Here is a 25,050-nt window from a genome sequence, read left to right as displayed (position 1 = left end):
GCCTGAGTAGAAAATTTCCGTGAGGACAGTAGCTCTGGGAATGATTCCAATTGTCCTTGGTGAAGGATAAAGCCACAATGAACAATGACCAGTCTGCGGTGGCTCTGCTATGATACCAAGGAAGAGCATTCGCGAAAGTAACATTTGCAAACTCGAGTTTCCTTCTTCCGTATTTTTATTTTTGTGATTTTTCCTGAGCGGAGGCTTTCTAAATGTAACCAAGAGACTTCCTATCCTGCTCGCTCTGCTCAGCGGCTCAACGGATATCCAAAGATTGTTTGTAACTTTTATTTGTTATTTTCCCTATAAATATGTTAGACTAGAGAGGGTCCGTGTTCTTTGCGCTCATTACATTCATCGCGTCCCTTGCGGTCATCGCGTCTTGGACTTCCTATGCTGAGGACGGCAGCTCGAGAGACTTTACCGAGAAACCAGTCCTGACCCCTTTTAGCTAGAATAGGTAACTATGAGAATAACGATTTTGCTAATGATTGACTTTCAATTTGAACTAATTTAGATAAATAAGCATTTGTTTGAATATCTGTGTCGGATTGTTATTTCTTTGTCATTTATTGAGTTTTCAAATGTATTTCCTATGTTTAAAATCATGACTCAGGACAATTTCTTTATGGTTACATTGGCCTCGTTTAGATGCAGATTGGTTTAGGTTTCCTCTCCTGTATTCAGTGTGCATAGAGTAATAGTGTGAATTTTAGTGTGATGGGCCCTAGCGTATGATGAGTATATGTGCGTGTGACTGTAGATTTACTCTGTCTGTGGAAGTAGGGAGAATTTATATGCGCCGATCTGCAGCAGTGACACCTCCTCCCCATTGGTATAAGAGATCAATCTGCCTTCGGAAAGGCCGCTCAGACCCCCACTGGGCCGCTAGCAGCATCTGAAGAGCGCAGACACAGTCCAAATCGGCTTCCATGCTGCCTGGAAAAACGGCCCAAAGCCAGCCGCGGCCCGTGGAGGGAGTTCCGTGGGGCGGAAAGGCAGGGAGGGGCAGTGTGGTGGGTACTAAAAACCGGAATATGGATAATTGGAGGTAACTAAACAATTAAATAAATAGAACGAATTTCGTAGCGCACGCTGCATCGCAGTTTGCGATGCAGGGCGCACTACGGAATTAGTTTCCTTTATTTAATTGTTTTCTTACCTCCAATTATCCATATTCCGGTTTTTAGTACCCCCCACGCTGCCCCTCCCCCGCCTTTCCGACCCACGGAACTCCCTCCACGGGGCGCGGCTGCCCAAAGCTGCAACTTCGATACCGGCATATTACCCGAATGCCCGCCTTACCAATGCGACCCTGTCATTTCTGGTGCTTTGCAGCAGTTTAAGATTTTCGGTTTCTTGTTGCTCAAATAGGTGCTATTTATGCATGTACCCTCGTATTCATTGCGTGTGTTTGCTCCTGAAAAACTGTCATAGTCGTTGAATGTCACTCATAATTACACTAAAATTATGAACATATCACACTGTTGTAATATTATGTTCTGAACATTAGGAAAAAACACATTTCATCGGAGCTAAGGCCCTCTCTCAGTTGTGCTTCGCAAACCTTTACTTGTTGATCACATAAGCATACATGCCAACACTCCCGATTCAGGCGTGAGACTACCGATTTGAAGGCTAGTCTCCCGCCTCCCGATTCCTGCAAGCAAAAACCCGATTCCTCGGGGTTTCAGCTGACAGGGCTTGGTAATGTGTAACGTGCTAATTCTTCCAGCAATAGTCAGAATGGCGATGCAGGGGCTCTAGAAGGGGTGAAAAACCAACAAAGCCCCATTACCAACCGAATGGTCTTTTAAACACCTGTGAAGTACTGGGGGGGGGAGCGACTGTGTGTGTGCCAGGAAGCTGTTTCAGCCCGGGCTGACGAGGGAGGGAGGGGGGGGGTGTATGCACTGACCGCAACCTGCCAGGCCAGTGCACAACTCTTGCATCCCCCTCTTTCTCTGCCTACCATTGCGCTCCATGCTTCTGAAAGGTGATACAAAAAAACACGTGAATTTGCTTTCAAATGTCCGATCCTGCAGCAGCACACTTCCAAAGTCCATACATGACAGAAACCCGATTGAAGGCCCCATTCTCCCGATTTTTTTTTTTTTAAATTCTCCCACTTTGCTCTTCTGAAATGTTGGCATGTATGCATAAGATATGTATACGCTCTGTAACGCCAGGACTAACACTAGAGCACGGATAGAAAAAAAGCATGGAGACTCAACTGCCTAACCTGATGCGCATGCTCTGCAAAATGCCAATCAGGAGATTCGAAACAAACGCGTATCGGAAGTGAAGTTTTTCCTACTACTGGCATGTGCGATTGTATAAACGTCACAGAAATTCATTTTGACCTTTGTTGTTAATAATTATATCCAGTTAAGTCAATCGGTTTGGGAGCTTCTTTAGCACCTAAAGCTTCTTATTAAGGAGTCTTTATATCTCATCCACCGTCATCTGCTTTCAAGCGCCAGCGACTGTTGTGAGTGTAGTGTCGAATAGAAAGGAAGTTTAGGACGTCCCAGGTAATTTTTTGATTGGTTGTATTTACGTGGGCGGAGCTATCTGTAAGAAGCACTAGTAATACAGCCAAATTTTGTAAGGTGGAAAGTGAACGAAACTCGTCGGCCGGTGGCCATTTTGCAATGGGAATGATTACTTTACATTCAAGAACGGCTTTCTTCAAAGGATGGGAAACACATACATTTTCGTTTAGATAGTTTAATTGGGATACCTCGTGTTTTATTGTTCGTAATCTTCATCCCTAGAATAATTTTGTTATATGTGCGGTTATCTTTGGAGTAATTGCAGGACGTGAGCTTGTTTAAGGCTTCTTTTCGTAGAAGATTGTGCTTGTTTTGGATGTCAGATCTCGCAACCCCGTTTGATTGTAATCTGCAGCAACAGGGAAGCACAGGGTGTAACAACAAAATAAGCAACATAGGTAGCAGTAAAGAGAAGAATGCGGCTGGCACCAGTTTGTAATCAGCAGGCGAGCAAACACGAATCGAGGAGCAGGCATCATCTGTAGTAGTAGAGCAGTAAATTGGTAGTGTGCACAGCATGGGAGTTTGCACCAGGAGAGGAGTAGCCAGCTGATACAGCAGGCACAGGTTACAGAGGACTATGCCCAGGCTGGAGCAGGAGAAGCGCACCCAGAAGATACAGGCAGCAATACAACAGCAGGCTGTGGGCACAGAGGCAGACCTGCAGTACCAATAGAACAGTAATAGAAGAACAGGTAGCAGGCACTAATTGCAGCTGAGGCGCAGGTAACGGGCACCAACAGCCCAAGGAGCCAGCAAGAACTGACAACTGCAGAAGACCAGGCAACATCATACAGTAGCAGTGGGTCCGATAAAGTCAGACACCACGATTAGATAGCAGAAAATAAGCTAGTGGGTGCTGAAAACGACATAGAGACGACCAGCTTCGGTCAATGGACAGAGTGGGAATCATGTCGCTCTCCGAAGAAGAGGATGACCACCTGCGCAGGGCTGCCGGAGAGCTCGGCTATGCTCCTGGACTTTGCTGGATGTCCCTGGCATCATGTTTCATGTTGGCCTGCTCCTACGTAGGCAGCCTATATGTGTGGAAGAGCGACCTGCCCAGGTAAGGGCCCTCCGCCTCTGTACATATATACATTGCGCTCTCGCTATTTAAGGTTGTATTAAAACACTTTCTGCGTACTCTGAGATATCAAGCATGCTGTGGGCACATTACATAATGGTCAATCCACGCTTGATTGCCTTATTAGTTTGCTGTCACCTCTGCTTTTGCAGTCTTAACGCTGGGCACGTAAACTGTTATAATCTTTAGTTATCTGTTCTTGCAGATAAGTGCATGGTCACTGTTGTAAATAAAGAACACTCCACACACCACGTACTTGTAGAAGATTTAATGTAGCAGAGATATGAAACCCCACAGTGCAGTCCTGCCAGGCACAGCTAGCATCTGACTGCCCATGTTCAAACCCCAAACTCCCCACATGGCATCATGGAATTTACTGTAGCGCGGCGGGGCCTGGACACCTAAGGCCGCTGCTACGCTGCATAGCACAAGGTAGGCCACACTCGTATATCGTACTTGGCCGGAAGACCCCGAGCGGTCGCCTGCCGTTTATTTATCCCCTCGGGTCAAGCCCGCCCCGAGGGGTGTATGCATGCGTGTACTAGTGTTACATTGTATGAGAGAGCCTGGATGGCTCTCTACATCCCTCCTTTCTTTTAGTGACCGACCATCAGGTTCTTCAGGTTCACGGGGAGGTGCACACAAAGTCTTTCAGTCTTTGACTGGGCGCAGGGTTCGGCCGGAGACCATACTTCTGGCTCCAGAGCTGGAACTGACCACTGCATCCGCTGATGTGTTCGGGGGAGATGCAGTCACCGCATCCCGACTAGGCCTGCTAGCCTCAGGGACAGCCTATTCCCTCTCCACTTGCGAGCTCCGCGGTGCAGAAACTATCAGCTTTGGCAAGCCAGGTGGGGTGATACTTGGGACATCGTCAGGACTTTCCGACTCGTCTTGGCCAGAGTTCTGATCAAAGATCTTCTTGAAACTGGACACATTCCTTGTGATGACCTGCTGCCCTCTCTGGGCAGTGACCGTGGTTCCCTGAAAGTCCTCCACAGTCCACCCTTTTGGCTCATATAGTGTCCTGAACTTCCAGCCAGGGTGTCTGTCCTTGACCACAACACGGTCCCCTACTTTCAGCTGCGGCTCTTGTGCCCGGCGGGCTTCACGCGCCTTCTGGTTGGTCCTGGTTCGTCTCGCTTGGACAGCTTAGTTGTCCCACTCTGGGGGCTTCCATGTTGGATCTGTCAGGATGCTGTCCCGCGGGGGCCTCTTGAAGAGCAAGTGAGAGGGAGCACACTTGGTGGTACAGTGTGGCGTCTGCCGGTAGGCATCAAGGAACTGATCAAGTGCCGCTTCTGCATCTTCACCTTGGTCCGCGGCAATGTGCAGGGCCCGTTTCAGTGTTCGCATGAGGCGCTCCACCTCCCCGTTGGATTGAGGCCACAGAGGGTTGATCTTCCGATGGTGGATTGCTTTTCTCTCCAGGTACTCTTGGAATTCCCGGCCTTGGAACGGGGGCCCGTTGTCCGTCCGAATTTCCTCCCGCAGACCCATGAGTGCAAAAGTCTTGTTTAGGACTCTTTGGACATGCGTGAACGGGGAAACAGCCTTTACCACGAAGCATTTTCTACGCATTACGTTTACAACGATACACTTACCTCGTAAACGTCTTCACAACGCGTAATGCTTCAAGGACCATCTTCGCCACGCAAGCAACGTCATCACGGGACAGCGTCATCCTAATCCCAAAAAAAGCATCAGTCCGTTTTCAGTGTCGGCGGAGACCTGCGGAAAAAGGAAAAAAAAGAAGAAAGGGGGCTTGGGGGGGGTCCCCCCCCCCCCCAAAAAAAGAAAAATCGGAGTAAAGGTAAAATCGAGGTAACGGAAAAGCGTGGAAAACACATTCCGTTGTAACGCATGCGTGGTAAAGGCATGCGCTGCAACGGAATGCGTAGTAACGACATATATTCGCGTGAACGCCGTTGATGCCACCACCTCCACAACTGGGAACTTTGAGTACGAGTCGACCATCACCAGCATGATGCGTCCATCTGAAAAACTCCCGAAATCAAGGCTTATCTTGGTCCATGGGGTTTCGCTGGGCTCTTCAGTGATCACCGGCGCCGGGTCTCCCCTAGTAATTGTGCAGGTGTGACAATACCTCACCATTTCCTCTACCATGGATTTCATAGCTGGGAACCAGACCTTGTTCCTTAGCCAGGCTTTTGTCTTTGCCATCCCTTGGTGTCCGACATGTGCCAGCTGAAGGATCCTCCACTGTAGCCTCTTTGGGATGATGATCACGTGTCCCCTCAAGACGACTCCCTGCTCTCCCACACTTAGTACATGGCGTACTTGCCAGATCTGTTGCCGGGCGTGACTGTCCTCCGCTCTGAGTGCCGGAGCCCCGGCCATGAAGTGTGCCCAACCGTTGCTCAGAAGGGTAGCTTTCACCTGGGACAGTGTCTCGTCTTCATCCGTTACGTGGCCAATGTCTTCGAGCATCATGGCTGCAGGACACGCTTCCTGCGAGACCATTCTGACAAACGCCTCAGAGTACTCAACATCCGCCGGTGATCTTCGAGGCGGCATGGCTTCCTGGCATCGCAATAGGTAGTCTGCCGGGTTGTGTGCCCCAGGGCGGAAGACAACTTTGAAATTGTATGCCTGTAGCTGCACAGCCCATCTCTCTATTCTTGGGGGTGCCAGTCTAGACGACCCTGCAAAGAGCGGGAGTAACGGTTTATGGTGGGTGACCACCTGGAATTCTTGTCCATATAGATATAAGTGAAAATGTTGGCACGCCCATTTTATCGCAAGAACCTCCCTCTCAATTTGGGCATACCTTGATTCCGTGTCCGTAAATGCCCTGTTGGCGTACGCCACGGGTCTCTAAGTTTCCAGACCATGCTCTTGAAGGAGGACAGCCCCCAGGCCTACCGGGCTGGTGTCGACGATCAGCATTGGTGCGCTGCCCGGGGTGGAAGTAGGCCATAATCATCTTATCCAGTTGTGCTGCCTTGATGCGGTTGAATGCCGTGTTGGCAGCTACAGTCCATTCCCACTTGTGGTCATTGCGTGTGAGTGTGGAGCGGTTCTGACAGGGCGGCCAGATTTGGAATGACTCTGCCACAGTATTTGGCCATGCCAAGAAAGCTTCGTACCGCCGTGGGGTTCTTCGGGGTGCTGGCTGCTCGGATGGCTACTGCCTTCTTGGGGTCCACCTGTAGGCCGCCCTTGGTGAAAGTGTACCCGAAGAAATCAACCAACTCTTGGTAGAATGAACACTTTGCCTTATGAAGAGTCAGTCCGCAGTCTTCGAGTCTCTGGAGGGTGGCCCGAAGGTGAGTGTGGTGTTCTTCTAGGGTGTTCGAGAACACCAGGATGTCATCGCTCAGGTTGATCACACCCTGCAGACCCAACAGTGCTTCCCTAATGGCGTTCTGGAAGACTTCGGCTGCCGACGACACCCCGAAGCACAGTCTCTTGTACCTCCTGAGGCCAACGTGTGTTGAGAAGGTGGTGATGTACCTGCTCTCGGGTTCAAGCTCCAGCTGGTGGTACCCCGCGTTCAGATCCAGCTTCGAGAACCACTTGTCTCCATTCAGATCGGCCACTATGTCGTATATAGTGGGCGTGATGTGGCGTTCCCTCTTGACAGCCATGTTCAGTAGCCTCATGTCCACACAGAGCCGGATGGCTCCGGGCTGCTTTGGTTTGGGAGCCACGACCAGCGTGGACACCCACGGCGTTGGACCGGACACTTTCTCGATCACATCGAGGTCCTCCAGCTTCTTCAGCTCTTCTTCCACTTGCAGTCAGAGATTGATTGGCACCCTCCGGTGCCTTAGGGCGACTGGCCGCACGGTAGTGTCGATGAGGAGCCCAAACCGTTTCCCTTTTAGCTTGCCCAATCCAGTAAACAGCGTTGGGAACTCCCTCAAAATGGCCTCAGCGTGGGAGTCATGGAACTGGTGGGCAAAGAAGACTAGACCCAGGTCTTCTGCCGTATGGCAGCTGAGCAGCGTGCCTTTTCTCCCTTCCGTAATGTGGAACCGGGCCTCCGTGACATGCTTTCCGTTGGCGATACTGGCTTTGATGACTCCTCGGAGGGGAAGTGGATCTGTCCCCCCATAAGTGTATATCGGGGCTTTGGTGGGTGCGAGCGGGGGCCGTGGCGACTGACGGTCATACTGCTCCGAGTCCATCACGTTGACGATGCACCCGTGTCTATGAGTGCCCGTACAGCCGTTCCGTCTACCAGGACAGAGCACATCGGTGGCGGCCTCCGGTGTTTGTCGGACCTGCTGACAAAAGAGACGACAAACACCTCGTCGTCATCATCTTCGAGGGCGGGACAGCGTTCCTGTGGCAGTTCATTCCCTGTTGACGGCCCGTCATTGAGTGAGACCTGGTGCAGGCGTTGTGATATTCCTCGTAACCTCGGAGGAGCCTGCCTGGACTGGCCGCTGCGACACACCTTGGCGAAGTGGTTTATCTTCCCGCAGCGGGAGCACGTCTTTCCTCTCGCTCCGCACACGGCCGTCGCCGAGTGGTCCTCTCCACAGTAGCCACATGGCCCTCCGGTCGTCGTCCTTGGTGCTTGGCGAGCCATGTTGGGGCGCCGTTGGATTGCCTCAACCCTCTCTTCTTTGACGGGCCCAAATCTGGATGCGTGTGGTGCCACGATGGGTTTGTGCAGAGCAGCTTCCATCTCTCCAGTCCGGACGTCCGATAACTCGTGGGACCGGGCCAAGATGAGGATCTCGTCCAGGGAGATTCCCGGCTGTCGAAGGATCAGCTTCCGCAGCTTTTTTGAGAGGCACCCCTGGATGACTTGGCCACGTATCTCCTCTCTCTGATCTGGGAAGGCGCACGTGGCGGCCAGCCTGCGCAGTAGCCCGTAAAACATGTCCACGGACTCGGTGTCCAACTGCGACTCCTGTCTAAACTTGAACCTCTCGAAATCGGGGTTAAGTTGAGGGTCGAAGTGCTTGTTGAGCGCGGCGACCGCCGCCTCGTAGTCATCATCATTGCCTGTGTTGGGGAGCGTTTCGAAAAGATCGTAGATTTCGGAGCCTCCATAATAGATAGGTAGCGACCTCTTCACGGTGCCATTGGTCTCCCTGGTGCCCTTGAAGTAGTGGTTCAGCTGTCTGACCCATGCCTTCCACCGAGGGGCCGCAGTTGCGGGATCTGCCGTTTCGCTGAATGGCGGCAGTGGGGCGACAGCCGAATGGCTGTGTCCGGGGAGTGGTGCGTTGGCACCCACATTTGGATTGTCCACAGCGGCCTGCTGACCTGCATCGCCTGCTTGGGCCTGATTGCTCATGACGCTGGTACATTCGTCCACGGGTGTGGTGGTGCGGTCCTGACACTAGGGGTCCTGTGAGCCAAGCTGTGTGTTGGCGTGTGGCCACGTGGGAGTGGAAGGTCTCCTGGCCAGATCCTCTGGGGCGGTGGCTCTGTCCTTCCACGTGCTCTGGGGCAGAAGATGTCCTACTCGCCAGCCGGACAGCAGATGAGGAATGGTCCTAGTGAATGGTGCAGGGCTCACAGATCTCCCTCCCCAGCGTGTGAGCAGGAATTTTCAGGGCTGTGCTGGCTGCCTGGGACCTACTGGCAGGATCGTGTTCCTGAGCCCCTTTCTTAATGGTGGGCCACAGCACTGTGTAGAACGTGGCTGATAGAAAATGTCCCAGTCACAGGGGGGGCCTCTCGCGCTTCCCAGGCAGTGCAGGAGTCCTGCAGTACCACAATGCACCACAGCGGGGCCAGACACACCGGGCCAGGCACTCACCGGTTGCTTCGTTCTTCACAAGCACACTGTGTGCTTGAGAATGCTCCCACGGCTTTGGGGAGGTGTGCGGCGGGTGCAAGGCGCCAGCAGGAGCCGCGGAACTCAGCGGCGTGTGGGCCCAGCAGCAGCAGCAGTGTGGCGCTCGAGGGGGTGGGGGGCCAGCCTCGGCTGAAGTCGGCGGCGCACGTGGGCGTGGGCAGGATCTTCGCGCTGACGATGGTGGAGTGTCGTGGGTGGGCTCCGCGTGCTCCCAGCAGGGTGACACAGAGGAGGCAGTGCGCGCGTTGGAAGCGACCGGCCTCGTCGCCAATGTAGCGCGGCGGGGCCTGGACACCGAAGGCCGCTGTAGCGCTGGATAGCACAAGGTAGGCCACACTAGTATATCGTGTTACATTGTATGAGAGAGCCCGGATGGCTCTCTACATGTACCTATGTCACAATACAGTCTGCAGTTTCAGCCTGCCTGAAACTGCCTAAAGCATTATAACACATCTCCTCATCTTGCTGATAAAATAAAAACAACGGAATGCGCACTGATAAGAGCAAAAGACATGACAAGGTAGTTAAGGGAAACAAACACCCTTGAGGAAAAAGACATGACAGGCAACAACGCAAACAAATACACAGATGCAAAGCAAGGGAAGAGAGTGTGGCCTAATGGCTAGAGCGTTCGACCTTAAAGCTGGGGAACCAGGTTTGAGTCTCGACAGGGATGCTCAACATCCTGTGTTTCTGGTGAAATCACTTACTCTACCCGTGCCTACCAAAAATGAATGTGTCCGTCTGTAACGTAACTGGTGCTCATGTGACCTTCGGGTCCACTTTGCGCTATATAAAACTCTTTAAAAATAAATAAATAAACTCGCGCCACAGAAAAACAAAACTGAATGCTTTATCACTAACATATTCCCCCAAATAGCCGGAAGGCCTTCTCACTCTCACCTCCATCCTCACTCGTGAAGCTACCATTGACTCATCTCCTCTTCCTAGCACATTTGGTATCTCCTGAAACCTGTCCCCTCCCAGCTCATTTGTGAATTTACTTTCCCTCATCAATAACCATTTAGAACACAGACCCAGCATACCCGCCACATCCATCAAACTCTTCTCCCAACACCCCTTGACCCTGGTATAGGGCTACTCTTCTGAGATTCCAAGTTTGCCCGTTGTCTAATTTGAGCCAATTGCCACCAAACATTTTGACCTCCTAGGGGCCTCGAAACTTGGTTAAACCTTTTCCATCGCCCCAGGCTTAACCATGTCCCAATCTCGCACAGCAATAAAACGTTTCTCAAGACTCTCTTTTGATCACCCTTCTGTCCTTGCCAACCCTTCCCGCATCCAAGACAGAACCAATTTGGTTCCTGGTTGCCTGCCTCGCATCATCTTGAACATGGTTTTCCCTGTACTGGTGTTGACTGCGGTGTGATAGGCCCAAAGCATGTCAATAACTGCATCCTTCACAGACAAACCCACACTACATGCCAACTGCATTGTTCCCTTTATCATTCTGTTGACCCTCCCCACTAAACCATTACCCTGGGGAGTATACAGTGAAGAACATTCATGTCTCACACCAAGGGAGTCCAAAAAAACTTTTGTGTGACGTCAGTTGTGTACCATTGTCTGGGAGTAAATCAAAGGGTATGCCCTCCCTTCTGAACTCCTCTCTAAAAACAAATCAATGGTAGAAGTGGTGGTGACCTACTTCATGAATGCTACCTCTACCCACTTGAATTTTCCACAAAAATAGCTGCAAACCTATCCTGGTCAGAATAAAATGAAAAAGGCCCATTAAAGTCTAAGCAAACTTTCTCCCATACCTCCCTCGCTTCAGACATGTTGTTCCTCGTGGAATTTTCCTACTCCCACTCTCAAATGTTTTTCTGAAACTTTAAAAATGCCACACTTCTCAACCCATTCTTTTACCTGGTTGTTCATGAGATGCTACCAAAACCTTTCTCTGACCCTTTGGTGGTTAACGTTTGACATTAGTGACCCTTGTGTGCCAAACCTAGGCCTGAGTGCACTAGATGGCCCAAACTTCTCATTTCTCAAACGCAGGTAGTCATCCTGAATGGAGAACCCAACCAACCACCTTAAAAAATGGTTATACGCCATCAGGCAAAGTACTATGTCTCATGAACACCCTTTGACCAACTTTGGCACACAATTAAGTGTTAATGTTTGCTCCATGGCTCCCACCCAGTCCCCTTTGGAAATGGATCTCTCCAAGCCTTCTGTGACATCCTCAAGACTAGCACCAAATTCTTCAGTAACTAACTCAGTCATCTCCGCAGCTTTGTCGGGCAATGTCGACAGACCATCTGCCACCCTATTCTTCATTCCGAAACATATTCCACCCTACACTCATACTGCAACCTAACAGGCAATCTTGCTAACCTCCCTGAGCAATTTCTTGTCCCCCCAGGTCCCAGCACTTTGAGTAGGGGGTTGTGATTAATTCTGAGGATAACCACACTTCCTCATATAAACATCCTGAGTGGGCTGTGGCCCAAACAGCAGCTATTGCTTCACATTCATTAATGGAGTAATTGCTTTCCGCATCCGTGTGAATGCGAGGCAAATGCTCTGGTTTTCTCCTTCTTGCAATGCATTTATGATAAGGCAACCCTAATTCCTACAGCTTTGGCATCCACAATGACAATGGTCTTCAAATCCCTTTGAAATGGTACTAACACACCAGCATGTGCAATATTGTATTTGACTAGAGAAAACGCAGCTTGTTGTTCGCTGCAAATGAATTTCCTACCCCTCCTCAGTATCTCCCACAGAGGCTGCGTTTTATGGGCAAAATCCTGTGCAAATTTGTAGTAGCACTCCACAAAACCCATGAAGGACTGCAGTGTGTCTCTATCATGTGCAGTGGCAGCTCCTCTGCTAAGGCGGAGGAGCGTCACCCCACTTGCTGCTTTGCAGCAGTCAGATAAAGAGAAAATAAAATGATCATAACTTAATGTTATGATCATTTTATTTCGTCCTGCTGCGGCAGCTTTGTGGGGTGGGGTGGGGCTGCTCTTCTCACAGAGCAGAGAGATGCGTGGTGGGCCCACTAAGTGCATAATACTGTTTGACCAGCTGTCTCGTGCCGGCAAAACAGTCATGCACACTTTGCATGTTCTCCACCCAGGTTGCATTACAGACTGGGTGGAGAACAGGTTCAGGCTCCCATTTCCAGTCTGAGCGCCGAACCACGGCACTCAGACCATTGCAGCATTGTGATTGGCTTAAGGGAGCCTGGGAACTTCCTGCTTTCTGTTCCTGGCCCTAGTCCAACGCGTAGGAGAGACGCGGCGATTAAGTAAGTGTTTTTTTTTTTTTATCTGGAAGACACTCACAGATGAGGATAATCCAAACGGAAGTCTGTAAAACTGGAAAGTCCCAGCCGACGTCATAAATAATGTAAGGTGTCTGACTGAAGTGTGGATGGAGTTTGACCTGATGATATGCACTCCTGGAGTCCAGTTTAGAAAAATACCTCCCTCAGACAACATTAAAATAAGTACATTAATATTTGACAATGGGATTTGGCATATCGTTTACTAGATCCTCTCATGGAAACCTCTGAACCAGCAGTCCATACACTGCTAGTATACATCTCTGGTACAGCAGCCCTATAACGGAGTATACATGTAATTTCTGAGTAGCTTTTGGCGTAAGCCACAATGAACAGACTGTATGGCTTATTGTTGTCATTGGTTGGAGTAGACCAAACCAAAGCACTCCCACTTTGAGCAATAAAGTACCCACCTAAACAGCAGTACCAGGGAGAGCCATGGTCATTGTTCTTCTAGACCTGCCAGACAATAGACGAGCATTACTTCATTGTTGGGTGTATTATTCCTTGGGGATGAGTTTTTTATTTCCCTTGCCACACCTGAACAATTCCTTATCTGACATGCTTAATTGAAAATCAGCCAGACAACAATTAAAAATCCGTTAAAAAAAATCCACTTGTAATTAAATAAGATATTTCTCCCCTTAACCCATGTTACAAAATACTTTATTTGTTAATAGTTTCTTTGTATAGAGGGACATACACCGTCACCGTTCTTCTTAATCTTCTGAACTTGCAAGTTATAGACTGCGGGGGTGCAATCCTAATGTTCGAGGCAAACATTTTTTAGGGCATCTTAGTCATTGGGACGTCATTGCCACTCTGCTGGCACACTTCCCCTTTTGGTCAGTGAGAGTCCTTGAGCAGTTAGGGCTCTGTGCTGACTCCACCTGAATCTGATTGAAAAGGAGGTGCCCCATTGAGTGCAAATAGAAAGCCAATTGACTGGAGAGAGAAAAAATCCACCAGCTATTCCTCCATGGAATGGGGCCAAGGGCCATTATTGTATTTATGTATAATTGTAATACACTGTTGTTGTTACACCAGAGGGTGGCAGTGCTCTTTACATTTTATGAAAGAACAATAGACTTGGGGCTCCAAACTAAATAAAAATGTCAAAGCAACAATAAAGAGGTAAAAATCAAAAACAAAGTACTGCTCAGTTAAGGAAGTAGGTTAAGACTCGTGGAAGTATGAATAGGGATAGTAGACCAATAGTAAGCATCGAGGTAAGTACGTGGATAATGTGTTCTTAGCATCTTAGATTGGCTTGTAGTGAGTTACTAACTGAAGGAATAGCCTCTTAAAAGATTTTGTTGGAGCTGAGGGGAATTTGAGATAATTTTATTCTAGTCGCAGAACTTAATTTCTTCTGAGGTTTTTTTGTGCCTCTAGATATGTTTAGAGTAGAGCGGAGCTATGACAGTTATTGTTGTTTGAAGGTGAGGCAAGAAATCTTGAACTTTATTTTTGGCTTGAGGTGTAGCCACTGAGCATCTCTTAATACTGCAGTTATGTGGTCATACTTTTTGGAATTCTTGGTGGATTTCTTTGTGAAAGTACCAAGGATCTCCGATTGTCTTCATGAAGCATATCCACATGACAGGACAATGAGCCACGGAGCTTGGTGGAGCCCTTCTAATCTTGGAGTAGATGAGCTGCCAGTAGTACCTGGAAAAGTGACTGACCAAAAAGATCATGTGCGGGTAAAGTATCTGATTATGCTAACTGGGCTTTTGGATGATCGCTAGGTATCTATTTGTATTGTCCGTTAAGATGTGGAGAATCACTACCATCAGCCCTGCTGGGTGGGTGTTGCTATGCCCCTCCACTCTTCATTTGTTCAAGGTGGCCCATAAGATTCCTCTCTGCCACCACCAGTTGTATAATATTACTGCTTCCGTGGGTGATTCCAGATAGTGTGTTTTATGCAAGACCTCTTTCTAACAGACTGAAGTGCAAACACTCCTTTAGGCACTCTGCCATCCATTCCTTGGTAGACAACATTTTACAGTGCTTTGAGAAACGAGCATAAGCAAAAACAATAGGTCTTTTCTATGCAAGAGCTATTGGCTTTGCTAATGTCGTTGAACAGTGTTGCAGTGCAGCTGCAGTGCAGCATGGCTAAACATTAGAAAACAAGTGCTGTGACGTGACCAGAGCTGGCCATGTTATATTGCTTTTTTTCTTATGGTAGGAAGGCAACCTGAACAACAGGAGTAAGGGTGGGAGGCATTTGGACAACGGGAGGGAGGGAACAAGCAGCAAGGACATTGGCAGCATTTAAAAGAAAGTGCTATGACTCAGCCAGCATTGACTACGTCATATCACTTTTTTTTCATATTGCGGGTGGGTGAAACACTTACAACAGGAGTGTTGGGGGTAGGAGCAAAGAAGCAACACTGACCAGAGAAGGAGAGAAGAAGCAACCCAGACAAACCGAGTTTGGGTAGTGGGAGGAAAGAAGCAACACAACAACATGAGGGTGAGAGGTGGGAGGTGGGATGGAAGAAGCAACATGGATGAGGGGGATGGGAGGGAAGAAGCAACACAGACAACTGGAGGGTGAGAGCGAAGAAGCAGCACGGACAACAGCAGGGTGGGTGGTGGGATGAAAGAAGCAACACAGACATTGGTGGGCGTGAGAGGAGGAAAAGCAACCCAGACAAGGAGAGGTCAGTGGCTGCTGGTGTAATTAAAAAGTGGTGAGGCGTAACAGCAATTAACAATTTTTTTCATGTGCGCGAGCAAAGCAGGCTTTCCACAGTGGACTAACGAAACTTGAGGAGGCCCCCCTGCAAGGTACCTGGAGGAGCCCCCGCTCCAGATTTAGTCAGGAGCTCTCGGTCTAAAGTACTGTGCTCAGGGGTCCCCCTACAGCTTTGCGGGCCCCCACACCGTGGGGGGCTGCGGGGCCTGTGTTACGCCACTGGTTTTTAAGCCGAGAAATGTTAAGAAATGAGTGTATACTGGTGCAATTTTCAGGACTATTTCTGTGAGATATTGACCAAAAATGTCGTTCTTCTAAGTATTTATAAAGGAAAACTCATAAAATATTTAATTGAATTTCTAGTTGACCCCAAAATAGGGTTACGGTACCAGGCAAGAGAGCGTGTAATCTCCCCTTTACACAGTGTAAGACACATAGCCTAGGATAATAGACGTCCACAAAGAGACACTTGCAGTTTTGTTCCTACCTGTCTACTCAATGTATTCCTAATCCGTGCACAGTATGCAGCATGCTCTCTCTGCTCTGGTGCTCCGCTCTTGTGAGGTTCTATCGGAATCAAACTTCACACGCATCATTGCATGGATCACCCATGGCTTGACTCGAGCATACTTTGCTGGTTGACTCCTCCAGCTTATCTGATAAGAACCAGTCCTGTGTATGATAGTGCTGAGATTGCTCAGTTATAGTGCCATACACTGTGAACATGAATGTCTCATTAGAAAATACAGTGCCCTGATTGCATTGATGTAGCTCACTGAACTTAATGACTGCCCTGTGATCCACCTGTAAATACATTATCTTGAACTGTATGAAGGGGGCCTAATTGTGCACAGAGATAAATCTCTGCATTGCAAACGGAAAGAGGATATAGCGACCTATACTGTACACAACTCACTCACATGCACATGCTTATCTGTCTGGATTATGATAATACGGGCAAGAGTGAATCGCTTGCCAGATATATCGCTTTGTGCTGCATGAGGGATATTAATGTGCAGATGTAGGGCCCTGTAGTTTTGTAGTGAAACAATTTGAATTATAACTCAGTATCCTTTGTGTTACCACAGTGCAAATACAGTGCCCTCTACTTTAGCGCGACTGGTCCTTGTGCTGATTAATGTATAATAAAAACTACGCTCAAGGGCTAAACCGGCCTTAACTTAGTGCTGTGAGGGGAACGCCTTGCTAGCACCAGCACACGCCGTGAGGGAAACGGCCAGCACGCATATAATCGCGCCATGAGGGAAATGACGGAACACCATCTCCCAGCAGCCCCAGCGCCAGTGACGCTGTACTCGCGCCCAGGGTCAGGACTAAAGGCTCGGCCAACTCCCGCAGCACGGGACGCTCAAGGGCTAAACCGGCCTTACCTTAGTGCCGTGAGGGGAACGGCTTTCTAGCACCAGCACACGCCGTGATGGAAACGGACAGCACGCATATAATCGCGCCGTGAGGGAAGTGGCACAACACCATCTTCCAGCGCCAGTGACGCAGCACTCGCGCCCAGGGGCAGGACAAAAGGCTTGGCCACCTCCCGCAGTGCGGGACGCTCAAGGGCTAAACCGGCCTTACCTTCGTGCCGTGAGAGGAACGGCTTGCTAGCACCAGCACACGCCGTGAGGGAAACTGCCAGCACGCATATAATCGCGCCGTGAGGGAAACGGCAGAACACTATCTCCCAGCAGCCCCAGTGACGCTGCACTCGCGCCCAGGGGCAGGACAAAAGGCTCGGCCACCTCCCGCAGCGTGGGACGCTCAAGATCTAAACCGGCCTTACCTGCGTGCCGTGACTGGAACGGCTTGCTAGCACCAGAACACGCCGTGAGGGAAATGGCCAGCACGCATATAATCGCGCTGTGAGGGAAACGGCAGAACACCATCTCCCAGCAGCTCCAGCGCCAGTGATGCTGCACTCGCGCCCAGGGGCAGGACAAAAGGCTCAGGCCACCAACCGCAGCGCGGGCGTGTCCGGGCCAAGGGCGGGCCCGTCTGCACCCGTCTACGGCTGATGAAAGCTGGGCTAGGCCCCCTCTCTTGGCCTTGCCCCTTCCCATCTCTATCTTTAAGAAGCTGGGACTGTGCATCACGCCTTGGCTGTAATTACCCAAGCCAAGGAAAATTAGGAAGGGGGCAGCCACGACCATAGCGAGGCGAATTCTGGGACCAAAATTGTAAGTAACTCCTGTCTTTGTTTATTTAGCCGCACCTGTTATTAACTTTGACGGTTTGACTCCCCTTGCCTAGTACTTTGGCACATTAGCGTGGTGGGGCACCTATCTGCTTAATCAAGTGATAACTATAGTGCTCTTCTCACTGCACATACCTAAAATTGCCGATATGGGGAAGCAGACAACAGTTGCCATATGTCATGCACCCCCGCGGCTTATACCGCCCTCCTTACCGCAGAAATCCATCAATAGAATGCTCCAAAGGGCCATTGGCGTTGTGGCTAACAAAATTGAAATCACCGAACGCAGACTATCACTGACCCCGGACCTCCTACAGTTTACCACTAGTACAGACTTTATTAATACACAATCTGTCCTTGACTAAACCTCTGAAACAACAAATCCGACCCTGACCTCAGGGTTGGACACAGGTTCGACCCCGAAAGTGGCCACTAGAAGGAGGGGAGCCACTAGAGGTTCTGCCAAGCCAATCAACTCAAGGCAGCCCATCAAGACGACTAGGGCTGGATTTAAGCGGAAAAAAACCAATGATGGTTCACCAGTGTGCACAGGCGATAGGCCTATCTCCATCGTGCCGGAAGGGGAACCCCAGCCCACAGATGTGCAACCACCAGCATGGGTAGCTAACATGCTGGAATCCTTGCGAGGCCAAATCCGGGATATCATGAGAGAAGAACTTGCCAAGTTATCCCCCCGATTGGATCAAATTTTAACCACTTGTACTTGTACTGCAGGACAAGTGCATAAGCCCTCTATAATGCCAAGAGAGCCCAGTAACGCGACTAAAGTCTCCACCGAACCTGGAATAACGGAAATTAGAGAGAAGTCTTTCACTTCTAGTGGGGTCCCAACTGCTACTCTGGAAGCCCAAAGTGAACAGTGCAAGAAGGGTTGTCTGGTATGGGGCAATGTACATGCCAATGAGGGCACCTCTGAAGCATCCTCTAACAGAGGGGCATGAAGAGACTGAGAAGCAGGGACGGGATGGACCTCCCAACAATAAATTGCCACCAGCCTCAACACCTTATGTCATTGTTTTTACTGGAGTTCCACCGCTCACAGAAGGACAGAAGGAAACCCACCTTGAGCTAAAGAATAAATGCCTACACCTGTTTGATAAACACAGCAATTCAACCTTGGTAATGCAGGTGAAATACTATTGACACGCAGAGTGGGTTGGGTGGGTAATAGACCCAAAGATGCCAGGGGGGACTGTGTTACAGTGAATTTCAGAAACCCCTCTATCGTGCAAAATCTGTTTTATAGTAACTGTTCTCCTTTAACTGGTTCTGCTATTTGTTTTTTTCTACTCACCCATTTTTATGCTCCAGGACCCACCATTAACAGCAGGAATGATTTTACAATTAGACACAACACATGGCGCCAGATTCGGCCACTGACAGGGCAAGGTGCTGCGCATCCCAGGTCCTTTTTTCACGCTGACAGGGTTGACCCTAGAGCCGGTCCAAACACTTGGCACCAGACTAGGCCATTGACAGGTCAGGGTCCTTTCCTAATGCAGTCTCACGTTTTCAACTTACCTCTGACGAATAGATTTGGGGCTCTGGAAGAGGTAGACTGACTCCCGGCCAGGCAGCCTTTTTCGGCTTCCTTGCATAAGGGGGCACCTAGTGTTAAGGACCATGGACCTCAAGAAGAAGTCATTTAGCCACCGTGAAACTGACCCTCCCAAGACCATTGATAATACCCACACTGTGGTGATAGCTCACCCTGAACCTCCCATACTACTACCTTTACTGGCAAATTCAAAGCTCCCGTCATTACTAAGGATTTACTATCTGGCACCGATATACACCAGCATGGTCCAATTTATTCACATGAAAACAGGGAAGAAATGCAGCGTGGGGTCAGACACCATAATCACTTCAGACTCCCCGAATGAGCTTCAGGTAAAAAAACCATAGATCATCCAGAGTCATCAGAAACTTTAGACCACTCAATTACCAACACACAGGGGTACACTATAGCCACTAACAGTACAGCAAACGATCTCAAGATTGTATCTTGGAACGTGGCTGGTATTAAAAACAAGCTCAATATATCAAACAAGGCTAGGCACCAAAGAGGGGTATAAACTTTAGCGAAGGACCAAAAAACTGTTTAGAGAGAAAACAATTTTTCTTCTACTACTGGTATTCTTATCCAGAAATTATTTAGGTCCAGCCGCCCTCAATTTATCAAACTTCAAACAACAAACAGCCCTTCGCTACCCATCACCTTCACAAAGACAAATCAAAAGTATTTGAGCAAAAAAGAAGGTGAAACATGAGTGGGCCCCTCACGTACGCACCACCAGGGAGGCTACCAGCCGGTTCTCGCTGGTATGCCCACGTTTTCTCATCATCGGGTGCCCACTCATGGGAGAAAGAGATTAGAGTCCAGTGAAGAGAAAAGAGGGAACAGGTCGCAAGAGAAAGCTGTATTCCTGTTCCCAGCAGAAAGAGAAAAGACAAAACCCGTGAATTGCAAGGAACGACTGTTCAAAGCAATCTTTAAAATTGAGTTGTAGACTCGCGTCACAATCACCCTCTTTATTCAAGACAGTGAGCCCACTCAAAAGTAAAAACACATAATGTTGTTACCCGTTTCAAAGAAGGCCAACATGTTTCATTGCCACTTAACTTTGTTCTGGCAAATTCATCAGGGCAAGGGTTTCAAAGGTTTCAATCACCTCACTGGAATTGTAATTTTGGGGTTGCAGAAGGGCATGTAGAGGCGGAGGGCATTCGTACCTGCCTCCACTATGCCACAGGGGGTTATATTGAATACTGTCCCCCGAGTAAATGGCAACACTATTATTTGCTCATAAACCGCCGCAACCGTAGGCTGACAGAGCCGTGTCTCGTCCCTGCTTCATTATCCGCGATAATGAAGCAGGGACGAGACACGGCTCTGTCAGCCTACGGTTGCGGCGGTTTATGAGCAAATAATAGTGTTGCCATTTACTCGGGGGACAGTATTCAATATAACCCCCTGTGGCATAGTGGAGGCAGGTACGAATACCCCCCGCCTCTACATGCCCTTCTGCAACCCCAAAATTACAATTCCAGTGAGGTGATTGAAACCTTTGAAACCCTTGCCCTGATGAATTTGCCAGAACAAAGTTAAGTGGCAATGAAACATGTTGGCCTTCTTTGAAACGGGTAACAACATTATGTGTTTTTACTTTTGAGTGGGCTCACTGTCTTGAATAAAGAGGGTGATTGTGACGTGAGTCTACAACTCAATTTTAAAGATTGCTTTGAACAGTCGTTCCTTGCAATTCACGGGTTTTGTCTTTTCTCTTTCTGCTGGGAACAGGAATACAGCTTTCTCTTGCGACCTGTTCCCTCTTTTCTCTTCACTGGACTCTAATCTCTTTCTCCCATGAGTGGGCACCCGATGATGAGAAAACGTGGGCATACTAGCGAGAACCGGCTGGTAGCCTCCCTGGTGGTGCGTACGTGAGGGGCCCACTCATGTTTCACCTTCTTTTTTGCTCAAATACTTTTAATTTGTCTTTGTGAAGGTGATGGGTAGTGAAGGGCTGTTTGTTGTTTGAAGTTTGATAAATTGAGGGCGGCTGGACCTAAATAATTTCTGGATAAGAATACCAGTAGTAGAAGAAAAATTGTTTTCTCTCTAAACAGTTTTTTGGTCCTTCGCTAAAGTTTATACCCCTCTTTGGTGCCTAGCCTTGTTTGATATATTGACATTGAGTGGAGGGCGGCTTGGCACTTACCCTCTGTAGCTCCTATTTTGTAATGATTAAAAACAAGCTCGACTGCCCTGATTGGGGAGGGGGGGGGAGGGGGGGGTTATAGATATGTGCGATATCTGCCTGGTACATTTCATATACCGGCCGCAATTAAGGGACGAGGTAGGCCATCGTGTGGGCTATGCACGAGGATTGGGAGTCATCTTGGATGTAGGATTGCCTTAGTGCCGCATATCTCCCCAGACATACTGTGCCTTGTACTAACGTTCAAATCAGAACTGACAATGGCCCAATCAACGTATACTCAAGGCCGGTTAGGACTGGTCAGGAGTCAGCAACTTTAGAACATCTTGATAACCTGTTAGCTAGTCTTCCGAACAAAGCACTGGTAGTGCTGGGTGGCGATGTAAACTGTCAATTTGAACCACTGAAAGACCTATCGGGCCTACCAGTAACTGAGGAGGACAAGTTGTGGTCTATCCCCGAGACCAACATTACTCCCATTAGGGCTTGGACACCATTGGCACTTCAAATCAAGGTGCTTACTCTAAAGTATTCTCTGCAAGCCTGTAATGGTCGCTTTGGCTCAGACTTCCCAGGGAACCAACCTTTCAACAGAGCTGGTCATTCTTCCATCTTAGACTACATCTTTCTTGAAACTAAGTTATGGCTCCTGGCAAAAGATTTTATTGTCTGCCCGCGGCAAGATAGCGACCACAATGCCTTAAAGCTCCCACTTTAATTTTCCCCCAATTGGGAATTATTCGGTTAAATCTTCCGGTGTTAATCATAGATTGACCCTCTCAAACAATTGGCGGAAGGTTAAGTGGGCCTGGGTGGAAAAATCGCAGGATAAATTGACTCTCTTATTCAATTCCATCACCTCTAACATAGAGGCTTTATCGGAGATTGTGAAATCTGAAGACCTTGCCACGTCCCTTGATGAGGTTGATAAGATCAACAAATCCATAATAAAAAGGCTGGAGGAGACGTTCTGGGCAACGCGCACCAGGGGTTGTTGTAGGACACCTAGGCAATCTTGGTTCAATGGGGACTGCCGGGCAGCCAAAAGGACAATATTAGAGGTCATTAAAACAAAGAGCAACACCACAGTAAAAGCAGCCAGACATCACTACAAAACCACCACCGCAGCTGCCAAATCCCAGTGGGAAACAGATCAGTGGGACAGCCTGAAATCGGCCCTGGAAACTAAAGATATGAAAGTATTCTGGAACATTGTTACCACTGGTAGTAGTAACACCCAACTGCATTTGAGCCAAACATTGCGGCTGAATGCTGGAGAGAGCATTTTTCAGCCCTTTATGCCCCACTAGAAGGCATAGAGAGTAGTCAGACCCCAGCAACCCCGGTCCACTTGGGGCCGGTGACAGCCACTCCCGAGATTTCCCTGTCAGAAGTCATTAGCGCCTTAAATAAAATTGTTCCTGGCAAGGCTGCTGGTCTGTACAAGATTCCAGGGGACCTCTATCGGGCTGAACCCAAGATCTGGGGCCCGTATTTTTGGACAATCTTTAATGTAATTTTATTGGGAATGGCTCTTCCCGCAACTTGGTTAGGTGCCAAGATCATCCCGATATATTCAAGAAGGGATATCCTTTGTCACCAGCAAACTATAGACCGATCAGTTTGATCGATGTCTCACAGAAAATCTTTGCTAGGGTTCTTTGAGAACATTTGCAGTCTTGCCTGGAAGAACAAAAGATCTTGACCCCCATGCAGGCTGGCTTCAGGGAAAAAACTTCAACAATAGATCAGATCTTCAGGCTCCAGCTTCTTTATTGGAAAACAGTCCAGTTGGAAGAGGGTAGCCTGTATCTGGTCTTTGTTGACCTGAAGAGTGCGTTTGACTTGGTACCTAGAGATGCTCTATGGAAGGTACTAAGTGATTTGGGACTTCCTTCTTACCTTTTAAATGTATTGAGAAGGCTACATGATGAAAACTATGCCCAAATTAGATATGGGAAAAATGGGGAATTAACGCAGCCCATCCCTGTAAACAGGGAAGTCAGACAGGGATGTGTGCTTGCCCCCACCTTGTTCTGCATATACATAAACGGTCTGATCGATGCGCTGAGAGCCTGCAAGGATATTGACGCTCCGAAAATTGCGCTTAAGCAAATGCCTGCCATGATGTTCGCAGATGATACCCTTCTCCTTTCTAAGTCACCAATGGATATCCAAAGAATATTAGATGGATACTGCGAATTTTGCAGGACTAGGGGTCAAGAGATTAACATCAACAAAACCAAATTCATGGTTTTTAACCCAGTAAATCCACACGTCCAAACCCGCACATGAATGGTAGCTCTTTGGAGCAGGTCTCTGTATGTGACTATTTGGGACTAACTCTCACAGAGAATATGACTTGGGGGGGGGGGGGGGGGGGCTGCAATTAGCAAATCTAACCTTAAAATGACACAAACCACAGGTGGCCTGGCCAAGTTCTTTAGGGAAACATCCCAGAAAACAGTGAGCCCGGTTACGGAGATATACAAAACCCAGGCCAGGAGTGCAGCCCTATATGGTGCTGAACTCTGGGGGCACTCCAACCTTAGGCCCCTGGTTACCACCGAGAACTAATTCCTTAGACAACTATTCAATCTACCGACCAGCTCCCCCCTGGTTCCATTGCGTATGGACCTAGGGGTGAGATCCATTTCTGAGGAAATTGGCTGCAGGCCATTATTATTTTGGCGGCGCCTCTGGGTTACATCGGAGCTTCAAGTATACAGATTAGAGTTATTGGATATTCTGAGACTTCCCGGCTCAGGGAAGTTGCCATGGTTTAGATTTGCCTCCATGAAATAGGCCTAAAAGAACTATGGGATAACCCTGATACAGCGTGCCTGAGTACACCACGCAAGTTATTAATCTCCAGCTACTGGTGCAGCTTATCTGCAAAACTTCAAACAGAATCTGCTCATGGATCCCTCACATCACTCTTCTTGGAAGTTAAAGACACTTGCAGGCTGGAGGCATGCCTGGATGCAATCCGCCCGGCACTAGCCAGGAAATTATATGTACAGTTTTGACACGGTTGCCTCCCCCTGCGTGCGTTCACATGTAAATGGACAGGGGGTAATTTAGGTGGATGTCCAGCCTGTAATATTTGTGATGAGTCTGAACTTCATGTGTTCTTTTTTTGTCCAGGATATCGCACAGCAAGAATGAGATGGTTAGTCCAGCTATGTAAAAACGTAGGCACCACCCATTCTATTGAAGCCTTTAGAATCCTAAAATACAACACAGAGTCTCATATAGTCTTTTCGGTTTCACACTTTTTAAATTTCATGTGATATGCTAGGAGAAATTTCCTTAACATGCAAAACCAAGATCTCGATTGTTGTTGATTTTTTTATTGCTTTTTAACGTAAAACTCACTATGTCAGATGAATTGTTTTATCTTCTCTCTTTTAAACTAATTTAATTATTTTAACTTGTCTGTATATGCTTGAGCTTGCTCTTATATGGTGAGCAACCGAAATAAAGAAATATTGGATAATAAAAATAATGAAGGTGGTGACTCAATCGCGCTGTTCTTGAGATTTTTAGATCTGAGGACTCTGAGTCAAATGCGCCCATTTAATGCTGAGACCATATATGTTTTGGTGCAAGTGTGTTCTCATCACATGTAGTAATTCAGTTCGA

The 25,050-nt window shown here is 48.5% G+C and overlaps 1 protein-coding gene across 1 annotated transcript in view; it reads left to right on the top strand.

Moving 5' to 3' along the window:
* Positions 1–2,611: 2,611 nt before the first annotated feature.
* The window catches only part of RCE1 (Ras converting CAAX endopeptidase 1), a 226,335-nt gene continuing 203,896 nt past the window's right edge, over positions 2,612–25,050 (top strand). Inside the window, exon 1 of the mRNA XM_085625516.1 lies at positions 2,612–3,621. Coding sequence (XP_085481642.1) covers positions 3,449–3,621 — 173 coding nt within the window. The 5' untranslated portion in view covers positions 2,612–3,448. The remainder of the gene's footprint in view (positions 3,622–25,050) is intronic.

The sequence above is a fragment of the Triturus cristatus genome, chromosome 9, assembly GCF_964204655.1.
Source record: "Triturus cristatus chromosome 9, aTriCri1.1, whole genome shotgun sequence".
In the NCBI taxonomy this organism is placed as follows: Eukaryota; Metazoa; Chordata; class Amphibia; order Caudata; family Salamandridae; genus Triturus; species Triturus cristatus.
Note: the sequence above shows the minus strand (reverse complement) of the source record. Positions and strands in the feature narration are given on the sequence as shown.